A 13,250-nucleotide genomic window follows, 5' to 3' on the forward strand; every position below is an offset into this window, starting at 1 on the left:
CAAACAAATTCTATGCCCAAATTTGTACATCATAAAGCCAAAATCCATGTCAATAGTGGACTTACAAAGTGAGTTAGTGGATGAAATAATTCATCCATTTGTAAGCTATATATATATGCTTCTATAATGATTTTTTCAAAATATGCCAAAACTCGCACCAATCTCATAACATATCCATGTTATTGCCAATTGTCAAAAGGCCCAAGTAACACCAAGTTTCCTATTCAAGATTCAACTTCACCCCAATTATAATTATAATTATAATTATATTATAATAATGAAAAGTTTCAAGATGTTTTGTGCTATATTTCATCCATATAAGTGATTGATTCGTGAGTATTTTTTTCAGATTTGTTCCAAAACATTTGTTAAACATCCACAAATATAAAACGACTCGTGATAATTAATGGTGAGCATAAAAAAAAAACACCCCATTCAAATGAAAAACGATTATGGATTTTTCGTTTTACAAATATGCAGTAAAATAAAAATCTATAATCAATTTTTTTTTAAATAAACTTAAACTACCTTAATATTGTCTCTTTGCAAAACTGCTCTATTTACACAAACTTATAAATTTGAGTCGAACTTGACAATTGAACACATCATGTACAATACAACACAATTATTTTCAAAATTCCAATCTTATTTGACCTATTACGAATGGAACTATTTTTCCCTAAGGTATAATAATATAGGTATTTGTTATAAAACATATTTTCTTCAAAATAATGGATATTAAGATTGTATGTACATTTTCCATCACATTTTTTTCGAGTCGTTTACTCAGTTTAATATTTATCAAACTTGAATCGATCGAATGATATTTCTTCAAGTTTAATATTTGAACATGTGATCTTTTGCCTAAGATGTAACACATGATGATACAATTACAATACCTTTTTGGGATTCTTTTATTCAAGATTCAATCAATCTCTACACGAATATGAGAAGAAAAAAACACATGATCAATCTTTATCTTGCAATGGTTTCTCTTCTGCTCAAAGGTGATGAGTTAAATACCTCCTGCCCGAGCTCGTTTATCTTGTCGATCAAAAGCTTCTTCTCTGTCTCGAGTTGAACCATGTACTCCTCTTGAGTATCATGCAGAGTCTCAAGCTCTCTCAGCGATTTTGAAACACCTTCAAGATCGCTGTCATCAATCAAAGATTGAATCTTGATCATCATCTGCTTCATCTGATGATCAATCCAAGAAGCAGGTCAGTCTTGGTAGAATAATAATTGTGCCAAGTTTTATCGTATGAAACATATTTATGAAAATTGGACAAGGCCACTTGCAATCTTGGATCCTGTACCATACTGATTGTACATGTTCCTCACTATCTTACCTGCTTAGAGATTTTATGGTGCAGTTTAGTTGGGGTCGACTCAGAATCTATGCTTGATTTCTTCTCTAATTCGGGATTTCTTTTGGTAATCTGGATGTGGATTTCACCTCTTTTTACTCCTTGCAGAGGTATCCATTTTTCAGCCATCTGATTCGGAGCTAACATCTGGTATTCGACGACACAATCTCCAATATTGGAGGGAGGAAGCAATGCATTATGATCCTTGACATGCAACTCAAGAGGACTACCATCATCGGGGAATTCAAATGTTTGATGCCATTTTGGATCTAGCGTCTTGAATATAACCTGCAAAAACATGGACAAACAATAGTAAGCATGCAGTGGCAAGCCTCGAGTGGCAAGACACATGTAAAAGACTCGGACCTCGTACCTTAGTCCTCCTTTTAAGGTTTCCATAGTTAACACTCACAAATGGATCGCTCGTTCCTCTGAGATCAGCTGCAACAAGATCTCTTGCTTCAATTAGAACAATTTCGATCCAAGAACTCGCGTGTGACCCCTGAAAAATACAAAAGAAATTGCAATAAACGTCTCATACTCCAATTTCTCACTATAATGAATATCCAGATGTCTAAAGTTAGCTTAAGCTTTTTGATACATGTACCTTGGAATTTTCAGTATCGGCAACTTTCACTGCTTCTATCTGAAGCTGCAGCTCTCCCGAACTGACTTTTTCGAGGGGAATACATACATCTCTTATGGAACCTTCCACGAGTCCTTCCAAGTTGACTCGAGCACTACCTATGTTCTCATCGGAAAATGTCTCATCCGTACAACATCTTATCCTCAAATATTCTCCGCCTCCAATCTCATCAAATTCAAACTTTTGATTCCAAATTGGGTTGGAAGAACGTGAAACACTTTTTGTTCTCTGAATAACCTGAATCCAAATCATGTATCCAAGAATTTAATGTAACTATCCATGAAATTAAATCAAGTAAAATATCTGGATTAAGAGAGAATGTAAGTTTTAATCTATTAAATAATAATGACTGGTGGCAAAAGGAGAATTAATTATACTTTCCCATACTGCAATTTAACATAAGGGTCAGATTTCCCCATTTTGTCCTTCACAACAAGATCCTTCCCCTCAACCACCGTAACATGGATTTTCCTTCCGGTTTTTGGAGAATAATTTGATATCACATTTACTGGATGAAAAGAGCCTCGACCAAAATTAGTAGGGCTATGTGTACCATCGGAAAAATGCCACTCTTTAAGTACGAGCTTCACAGTCAACTGCAAGATAGTTAGGAAAGAATGTCTTAGAAAATTCCAGCTTTATCGCATGCACAGATAGTTACAAAGAAGAAACTTTTGATGTTATTTCCAGACAGAGCGATTTACCGAGATATCCCTAGTTGTAATATTTGCTTTTGAATAACAAGAAATTAACTACACAAAATCCATTGATTCCAAATATGTAGATAAAGCTTATAATTCACTATTTTCATTTTGTATGAAACTTTTTGTGATCAAACTAGAAGCTAATGATATCAAATGCGAGGTAAGACCTAAAATCAACATGACGTAACATTACACAAGCAGCTTCATATTCCTCAGAGGTCTTCAATAATATTAAATTACAAGTAATCGACAAAAAGATTGAAGGCAACAAAAACATACCTCTCCTGAATCAACACCCTCAAACGGAATGGTCATTTCAACTTCTTTTCCACAAAATTCAGCATGCTTGGCCATCACTAGGGAATCAGTCCCGATAGCCCAAAATAAGGTTGAATCATCCGGAGCATATCTCATCTGAATTGGATTAGGAGAAAAAGTTTGTCAAAATTGAACACGGATAGCTCAACCATGAATTAAACACACCATGCATAAAACATTACCTTAATCTCGCAGCTTGACAGATAGCCATACTTTACACTTCCAGGAGTGCATTCATAGAGATTGAATTTAACAGTTCCTGCATTGTCATGCAGAATTAGATTGAATGTGGAGCCCCATTTAGGATTAGATCCCATACTCATTTTTGTTTTCCTAGTTAATTCCTCAAGTTCAATCTCTAAGATTGTCCGAATCTCTGTATTGGAGCTCCCATCTTCAAAAGTGTCTGTCAAAGAGCCCGTTTGTTTCGTGGAAGGGCTGCCCCTAGAATCACTCAGACGAAGTTTACTTGCAGAGACCACTGTAACATATAATACGCCACCCACAGCTTTCTTTTGCAAATCTACAGCTGGCAATGCGAGACACTGGCGTCGAGGTTCAACCATCTTCTTATTGAATGTATCCGTAGCAATTTTAACCTTAAAAAACAAAAATAAAACAGGTATTTTTATAATTGTAGATGCCTAAAATTATTATTGGAAAGTGTGTGACACGGCTGTCCCTAAATTTTATTAATATTTTCTGGACACATTCTCAACTGGTCTAACACTTTTATGAGAAGAGTACAGTGTTGTGTCTAAATATCCATTGTTAATTATCTATACATATAAGAGACAATGAACAATACCATAGCAACTGTAAAATCAAGTTTTTTTTATCTTTTTCTTTAAGCCCTATAAAAATCAAGTGTTTATTACAACACCGATTTCAATGTTGTTCCACATAACAATTTTATCACCATAGAAAAATTTAAATCACACGGCTGCTTAAGCGCTAAAATTTGTTTGTTGTTCCACATAAATATATGCAGGCAGCCATACAGTCATACAGGACCAGTAAGGCTACTATTTCTCCTCAACCACCACATAGTTGATTGGTATGCCAATGAGATATAATGAATCCAAAGACTTCACATTTATAACAGACATTCTGTCATGCAAAAGACCTAGAACACAGTCAGATGAGATGTAAAGCCATACCAGCCATGAGGAAACTCCTGGTAGCTCGGTTGCAGGCAAAGACTGGCTTCCACCACTTCCAAAAGCAACACCAATTCGCACTTCAGGAATTGATACAAATGAGTATACAATCGCTTTTCCATCTAATACAGGCACCAAAAGCAGCTGAAAACACAAATTACAAAAGAGCACATCAGAGATAAACATCATATCATACTCATAAAAAGCGGGACCATAAAAGATGGAAAAAGATGCGTAATTTAAAATATTGCACAAGAATATTCATGACTGGAAAAACAAGATTATTATATAGCACGTACATCACCCTTGACGTGGATGCTATTCACAATTATTCTAGCTGTTCCCATCAGAGGCGTTGTCAATTTTGCAAACAACAGGATATTAATGTCAGTTGTGTCCCAGTCGAAACCCAAACGCATGACTCGCTGTTCGAAGCATTAATCAATAACAGAAAAAATAAGTAACGAGGATAAGGAAAAATCAAAGATGCTTTATTCTATCAACAAAATGAATAAGATTTATCATGAATTTTTCTGATTTGCTAAATTTATAGATATAGACTCGGGTATTACCTAATCAATCGAAGCGACAACCGAAACATAAATTTCATAGGAATGATAATACAAATACGTGAATATGAAACACTTAGCTGTGCCATTTGAAACCATTGTTTTCAACTAAAAATAAAGTAAATTGTGCGTTAGAAAGGAGACTGCACGAAACATCAAAGAAAATTGTGGGTCTTACAAACTATTGCCACTGAATCAACAAAAGTTGATTTCAACCTAAACCTCTTGCAGACAACATAAAATATGTTGTGTTCTAAAGAAGGTTAACTACATAAATGAACGACTTAAAACTAAAAAGTATGTCAAACCTGATCACCTGAAGTTGTCCAGCGGATTCCTTGCAGACCAAGTAATGGAGGACGTGCACCAAGTGAAAATTCTTGTAACTCAATCTTTTCCTGCCAAAGTGCAATCGCACTATCAGCTATCCTTTTACAGCAGTTATTTGCCAAAAATTCCTTCATGTGATGTGACAAAAAACATACTTACGATTAGCTTTGATTTCCGATGCTTCAAGCGTCTCTGCACATAAAAAGATGAAAAGCAATAGCATATAAGAAACAATTTAGGACCAAAACTGCTACGCTTATGATGTTTGATAAAGAAAAAGGATGCCAAAATAATTAGTAGAAATAAAAAGTCCGAATTGAACCAAAAAAACTACCCTAAAAACTTACGGGCAATTATAGAGTTTCCTTTCAATATTATCAGGAGTATATACTTGTGAAAACATTCATGGATGAAAGACAGCAGTAATGCTGTCCTAAATGCAATTGAGAACAGATAGTCACCTCAATAATAGATGAAAACCGTGAAGAGAGCTTAGGGTTGATATAGTTTGGCCAAATATCAATCAACAGCTTGTTCAACCATTCACATTGTTCTAAAGGAGTTACTGGCTGTGCAGACATAAAAAGACAATGCACAAAAATAAATAAGTCCGAGCACACAGAAATAAGGGGTTTCACACACATGCACATGCACGCGCACGCACACACGTATATATAGACACACAATAGATATGGAAATAAGCAGGAAAGTTACCGAAGCATGTAAGGTCAAATGCATCCATTTCTTATTCAAGTCTTCATCTAATATTCGGTGTCGATAACTTCCATACTACAAAATATAGAAAGTATGAGCCAATTTATAAGCTTGTTATCCACAGTGTCTGCTAAAACAAGAGCCTTGACAAAACAAGTTGTTAGAATTGGATGATAGAAATACCATGTTACATTTGGCGAAACGGCAATCATAACTACTATGTTTAATGTGAAATTATAGCAAATTCGTATTTCATCACATCTGCTGTCATTTAATATTCAAGTGTAACTTGAATAGCATGTTCCTTAACGTATCGAAAATCAAGACCAAAAGCAATTTTTTAATCCTGTTTACCATCATGTGAAATAGATCAAGTGTAAGCAATAAGGTATATACTGAACCATATTGATAATGTGAAATAGATCAAGTCTAAGCAACTAAGGTATATACTAAAATCATATCAATAATTTGCTCGAAAGAAAAACTTGCGAGCATAATCTCAAATACCCAAACATAAAAAGGGAGGCTGCGAGAAAACAGTATTCACTGCATTCGAACTCCTTTCAAGTAGGGGAAAACAAGAAAAGACCGAATCAATGAGCAATTATTTATACACTCACTTCAGATAATAATGATGTACTCGATACTTGAAAAAGTAAAGTTTTTATGATATCCTCTCACCCCGGTAAACAACTAGTCCAGAATAGTCGTATAAACCATAAACAGAGAGGATAGTCACAATCCAAAACAAGGTATGCAGGTAAAAACATCTTTTCTTCGTTCAGAATCAGTTCTACGGTACAAGTTTTGATAATGATAAATCATGAAAACAATTTGAAAGTATTGACTTTAACGATTACAAGCAACTTCAGTGAAATTAGTCACAATAATTTAAGACATGTTAAAAGATTGAGACATATATTTTCAATTCAAGAACAGTTTAAAAAATGTTTTCATAAAAAAAAAAAAAAAGAAAAAGAACTGCTCAAATTATATATGACAACCAGGAACGCATAATCTACAACAAAAATCAGACAGAAAATAACGGCTGCTAAAATTACCTGAATTGTTACCCAAACGGCAAGAATAAGAGCAATCCAATTAGAGAGAGGAAAGAACCATTTCTCGAAGGTCCAAAGAACCAGCAACAGAGGAACTACGAGTGGAAGCAGAGGCTTTTCATCCAACATCTTGTTCGAGAATTCTAAAGCACTATTCCAATCCAAAGCTCTCATTTTTACCCCACCCGTCTAAGTATTTCGCAAAAAAAAGATATGTGAAATTCGACAAATTGCCAAGACTGTCGCTTTTCTTGAAGATCTATCATAGCTTTAAAAGATATTAAAACGAAGAGGGTTGCCCTTAAAGAAGGAAACACAAACGAATCTTGTTCTCGTCTTAAAAATCATTAATCTGATCATTAAGACCGACTAATCACGATCCAACCAACAGTCGAGAAAACGCAAAGGAGAGCCAAAATTTGCAGCACGTGCCTCTGTGTGGCGTTCTGATTATGCAGGCCGAGTCAAGAACAAGAGGTCCAAGTCAACAAAAGATGTTCAACAATTAAAGAACAAGATTAGAGATGGATTTTTCTACGTTGCTCGTAAAATACGTAAGATCATAATAATTCACAACCTTATTACACGTGCAGTTGTTTTGCCTGTCCCTTTTTAGTTTCTCCAAGATTCTTAACCCAACAAATCAAGCAAACAACGTAGCTTCGCATCATCACCCCCGCAACTAATGATTTAATCAATACCCATTTTGTAGTAAAAAAACCGAGTCAAGTAACGTATTATGTGATTACAACGAAATGCTCCTGGTAATATCTACGTGGATTGGAGAATAAAACGCGAGAATGAATCCCATGGGAATCACCGGATTCTTCTAGAAATGCAAGGTTTGTCCTGCGACGACAATTTCAAGGTGGCGATGGGTTTTGGTAATAATGGATTTTCAACAAAAAAAACAGATCCAATCCAGCTTTAGCAAATGTAGTATTTTGGTATGATTCTAATATGTTGGATTAATTTAATGTCCAAATTATCCGTACCATAAAAACAACAAACGAGATGAAGGGGGGAATATTAAGAATACATAAACATGATTGAGAAATAATGATTAAGGCATTTAAAATTTAGATTTAAGTCTGGCACCAAAGGGTCAAATTTAAGATAAGATTCAATTAAAAAATGATAGTATTTAAGTTTATTAATTTTTTTTAAAAAATAATTGTTTTTAAACAAATTCGATCAAATTTAAATATTTTTTGCGAAAATATTATCATTCTTCGACCATATTTAATAAATGTGGTTAACGTGAGTTTAAATTCGGCAATGGTAAAAGAAAAAATTTCTTAAAATGAACTAGATGGCTTTGATTTTATTTTTATTTTTTAACTTTCTTTTCTACTGTAATTGGTGTAGATCACTTGATCCAAATCAATTGCATTTATGCCTACAAAATGCTCTAAATTGATGTTTCTGGTCATATCAGGCTTATATGTCTCTTTTTATCCTTAAATTGCTAATGTTTGAATCGCATATGTTGTTTTAGATTCTTGTTGATTTTTGTCGGTGATTGAAAAGATAAAGTGTTTGGGATTAGTCTACGTTACATCAGAAGTGTTTATCTTCATGTTCTAATAACATTAGATCACATGAATCTCTCACATTTTTATGAAAGTTAACATATATATAATGATCCAATTGCTAACACTTGACCACATTATAGGAGGAGAAATAATTCAAATGTATATAGAATAATCCGAATTTTTGTATGTTGGTGTGATAAGCAAATGCAATGGGAAGTCAGGTAGCAAGAGATAAAGCTCTGTCTAGTTTTGATGTAGATTCTAGGTGTAATTAGTTTTTGACAAATTATTTGGTATCACTTTGTCATGTTGTCCAAATTATTATAAAAACAGTTCTTTTCGTTATTTTTGTGGTGTTACATAACGTTAATTCAATATGTCAAAAATGGTTATGAGACTTTCGGGCTATAGTTCTCAAAACTTATTAAGATTTGACAAATTTGAATCAAACTCAAATTTGAGTCATTTCGAGCTATAGATCATTATTACTCATATAGAATATTCAAAAATTCAAACCTAACTCGTGATTGAGAGCCAAAATTAGTTGTATTTTGAAACTCCAAATCGAATTCAGATATCTTATATATTTTTCGAGTTCGGACTCAAATATTCACACTTTTATACTGTTCGCTTCCTCTGGACCCGTAATTCAGAGTCAACATTTTTATATTTAGATAGATTGGAATCGACCATCCCTTTTTCCTAGAGCACGTGGTAAATGGCGCAACAATATTCGAGCTACGAAAATTACAAGTCCAAGAGAATTCCGAGCCCTCACTTTACAGGCTATGTTTGGCTGGGCTCTCTCAAAAGCCCAATTTCTTATTTGAGGAAAATTTGTCTCTCTCTCTCTCTCTCTTTTTTTTTTAAAAAAGAATGTAATTAACATTTTATAGCCTGCAGTTCCTTAGTATTAATATTCTCGAATAAAAGCTACATGATTTTATAAATAAGTTAGGGATTATCTTTTTTCCCCCTAAAAATATTATAAGAATTTAGTGTCTCGTTTTTTAAACATTACATATTTATTATAAAAAATTAAAAAAAATTATAAATATCACATACATTGTAGATATTTTAAACTATAAAAATAAAATGAATAAGGATATTTATTGCACGTGAAAATGGCTCGAAAGTCATTCTGGAAGTGCAAGGACCACATGCTCTGTTCAACTTTCGACTTTTCCACTCAATTGGGGGAAGATGACGAGACACGAGTACCGTTCCAGCATCACTCTAGATTTAGCCTGCACCACCGATCCAATTATTGTCTTCAAGCTCCAATTTTATGGCAACAAATAATTTTTTAAAAAACTACAATTTTGGCAGTATGTAAAATTTTTCAGCGTCAGTTTGGTCATATATTTTAAAATTTTCACAATTTCAATATTTTTTACTGAAAATTTTGATGTGACACTGCACATTAGATTTATGCTTGAATCACGTAAGCGCCGTATAGATGCAATTTCATAGGCACATCAGATAAATATTAAACCGCAAAAGTCACACAATATGATAAAATGCATAATCATTCTATTTATCCAAATATATTTTGTGTATATATATGATAATAATATAGTAATATATATAAATTCGACCCCACGGATCACACAATATGATAGTGAATTCTGCCTCAATTAAATGGTGATGCAAAATCCCTATCAACGGCCCAACTTATCTCTTTCCCTTCGAGGCTTTTCCACTACTCAACTATATTCACTTCATAAGTCGTAGTTGATCAGTTTCCTTGTAATCCAACGCTCAAAGTTCTGCAGTGCCAGTCCCCCACCTCCCACCCAACAATACCAGACTTTACGACCAAAATAATGGAATCAAATATATCAACAATACATCTAAAAATGAATATTTCTTGATATATGTGAAAAATATATTTCAATAAATTGTATTTTTACTCATGTAACTCGGCCACTGACCTAATTTTAAAAGGTTTTTTTTTCCCCTAATTTTAAAAGGTTAATGTCACTTGTATATTATATTTTAACTTGTATAGATTGTATTTTTTTGTGAACCCCATAGTGCAAAAATCGGGTTGTGCTTCTTTTTTAATATGTTACATAATATTTCATCATTATCATTGATACAACACAAACTTTATTTTTCTTATTAAAAATGAAACTGCTCAAAAAATAAGAAACACGTAATAACGATATAATATGTATTTTATGTGTAATCGTTTACTTATGTTTCACAATGCAGAATATAACTGTATTCGATATGAAACTGAAATTAATATCAGGGATATATGTTAGTTATCAGAAATCAGATCTAGCAACCATTCTAAAAAATATAATATAAAAAATATAACACAAATGAATTTATGACTGTAAACGAATCGAACGGAGATAATATTAATTTTTTTTATATCTGACTTTACTTTTATTGAGTTGATTAGAAATACAATTAACTTGACTATATTTGTTACACCTTAGCATTGCCTCCAACGAAAGTTAATTTAATGGGACAGAATATATGTACCACGAATTCCATGACCCCCACCCCCCCCCCCCCCCCCCCCCCCCAGCCTCTTACCTTAAAAACCGCAATCCATGAACATGAACACAACAAATGCACTCGGTGGACCATATTTAATTGGATTGCATCTTCGAATTAATTAAAGTTAGGATATATATATGTCTGTATGGCCTTTTGGAGTTGATAATCGAGTTCCATTATTTTTTCTACCCTTGCAACAATCTAACACGTAATCAATACTCTCCATTCCTGAATGTTTTCTGCAAAAGTTTCCAAAAATATTGATGGGAATTGGGAGCTGATAATATAGACCCTACCGCAAAATTCTAAATTCCAGTTAGAGATTATATGCTTTGACTTAACTCTACCTCGAAATCTAGCTTGAGAAGGAGATTGTCTAAGTTTATATATACAATTCTCAAGAATTTAATATATATTATCTATTCGTTTCAATCATATAAGCTTCATTTTTTTTATCGAAAATATAGTCTAATTTGACATTTAATAGCATTTGTCTATGTTTTTTTTATTAATATAACTTTATTACTTAAATCTTAGAAAACATACAATCATTTTTTGAATATATTAAATATAGATAAAATGATAAATTTGCCCGTTTTCAGTTTGAAGAGAAAAACAAATCTATGCCTTATATAACCTTTGGGGATCGGAGAACTTAATGATTTCTATTAAGAACATGACAGGCCAACAACCTTATCTAAAATTTCCTTCTCAAAATATTATTTTCCCGATAACATCATCATTTTTTTATATATAAAAAAAACTGCACATAATAAAATAACATATTTCATATTTTTAATTAATATACGGACATAGCGTATTAAAATTCATCAAGGAGAAAAAAAAAGGATAGATGAGATCCAGACACATATGCATGAGCAAATCTTGGTCATCCATCCTATCATGAAGACAATGCACCGAAAAAAAGAAAACGAAATGCAATTATCCACGTCCCAAAATAGCAATCATGTCAAGTAAATGGGGAAGTGGCTCTCCCATTAAATAAGAACAAGACGAAGGGCTTATAGTAACTAAAAAACATTAAATTTATGAAAATAAACAGCCCTTCTAGCGTCTCTGATGTTCCAATGCTCCTTCGCTTTATACCCATTTCTTGTTTCAAATTACTTACCATCCAATTTTAATTTTATGACTATTTTGTTCGCGAATTCACGTTTCTTTAACATCGTTTCAATTGAGTGAAACGTAATTGTTAAATAGTACTCGTGATCCCTTCTATATACTAGTAACCGTGGCGAACACACGCGTTGCGTATGTTCTGAATACATGTGGTTAATATATTAAATATTCATGATATTACAACATAATGACGTCACAACATAAAGAAGAGAGTTTATTTTTCACGGTGGCTAGTTTGGAGAAGAAATAATATTATTTTTCATATGAGCAGTTTCCTTATGACGGTGAATATAATATTATTTGTTAAAAAAATATAATATAAAAAATGAGAAAAGTAAAATAGGAAAGAAAGTTGGTGTCCTCATAGAACGGTTATTATCAGGGGTTCAACTATAATAAAATAATAAATAGTAAATATAAAAAATTAAAAAAAAAAGGTAAAACTATGAAAGAAAGTTGGTGTCCTCATATAGCAGTTATTATTAGGGCCTCATACTTAATATAATAGTATATTAGGGGTCCAACTAAATAGTAAATAGTAAATATAAAAAATTAAAAAAAGGGTAAAATAGGAAAGAAAGTTGGTGTCCTCATAGAGTGGTTATTATTAGGGCCTCATACTTAATATAATAGTATATATATATATATATATATATATATATATATATATATATATATATATATATATATATATATATATATATATATATATATATAAAGTAGTCATGTTGTGAAACGGTCTCCGTGAGACACGTCAATAATCAGAGAAATAGTAAGTCTTTTGTGAGATGATATCACAAATATTTATCTATGAGACATGTCTATTATGTTCATAATTATAATAATAAGTAATATTTTTAATCAGTGATCCAGAAAAAAATATATCTCATAGAATTGATTCGTAGAAATATCTTAGGAAGTTTGTATGTAAGAGAAATGAGACCAATTTCTTAATGACAATTTTTTTAATTATACATCTAAGAATATATATATATATATATATTTATTTATTCATCATTATATGTGAGGTCAACGTTTTTAAAAAGTGAAATTTTCGAGCATTTAATACTAATAAACACATTTAGTAATGCATTAAAGGATATTAAGTTAACTAACTCGTTTTTTGTCTTTTCCAAGGAAATTAATTCCCATATTGGAGATCTAATTATAACAACGTATCGTTTAAAAAAAA

At 32.4% G+C, this 13,250-nt stretch overlaps 1 protein-coding gene across 5 annotated transcripts; it reads right to left on the reverse strand.

The window, feature by feature from the left end:
• Positions 1–826: 826 nt before the first annotated feature.
• LOC140834604 (uncharacterized) lies at positions 827–7,429 on the reverse strand. Of its 5 annotated transcripts, XM_073199612.1 has the most exons (14): positions 6,870–7,426; positions 5,809–5,883; positions 5,556–5,663; positions 5,254–5,286; positions 5,073–5,162; positions 4,495–4,620; positions 4,196–4,339; positions 3,218–3,634; positions 2,997–3,131; positions 2,391–2,609; positions 1,975–2,250; positions 1,741–1,869; positions 1,350–1,655; positions 827–1,197 (listed from the first exon to the last, which is right to left on the reverse strand). In XM_073199612.1, exons 1-14 carry the CDS (start codon positions 7,041–7,043, stop codon positions 976–978), a joined length of 2,454 nt encoding a protein of 817 aa, XP_073055713.1. In that variant the 5' UTR covers positions 7,044–7,426; the 3' UTR covers positions 827–975. The 5 variants fall into 5 exon arrangements, with proteins under 5 accessions (XP_073055713.1, XP_073055714.1, XP_073055717.1 ...); XM_073199613.1 differs by lacking the exon at positions 5,809–5,883 and having other exon boundaries at positions 6,870–7,429; XM_073199616.1 differs by lacking the exons at positions 5,809–5,883; positions 6,870–7,426 and having other exon boundaries at positions 5,081–5,162; positions 5,250–5,286; positions 5,556–5,636.
• Between the last annotated feature and the right edge of the window lie 5,821 nt (positions 7,430–13,250).

The sequence above is a fragment of the Primulina eburnea genome, chromosome 6 (genome assembly GCF_022965805.1).
Source record: "Primulina eburnea isolate SZY01 chromosome 6, ASM2296580v1, whole genome shotgun sequence".
Taxonomy (NCBI): domain Eukaryota; kingdom Viridiplantae; phylum Streptophyta; class Magnoliopsida; order Lamiales; family Gesneriaceae; genus Primulina; species Primulina eburnea.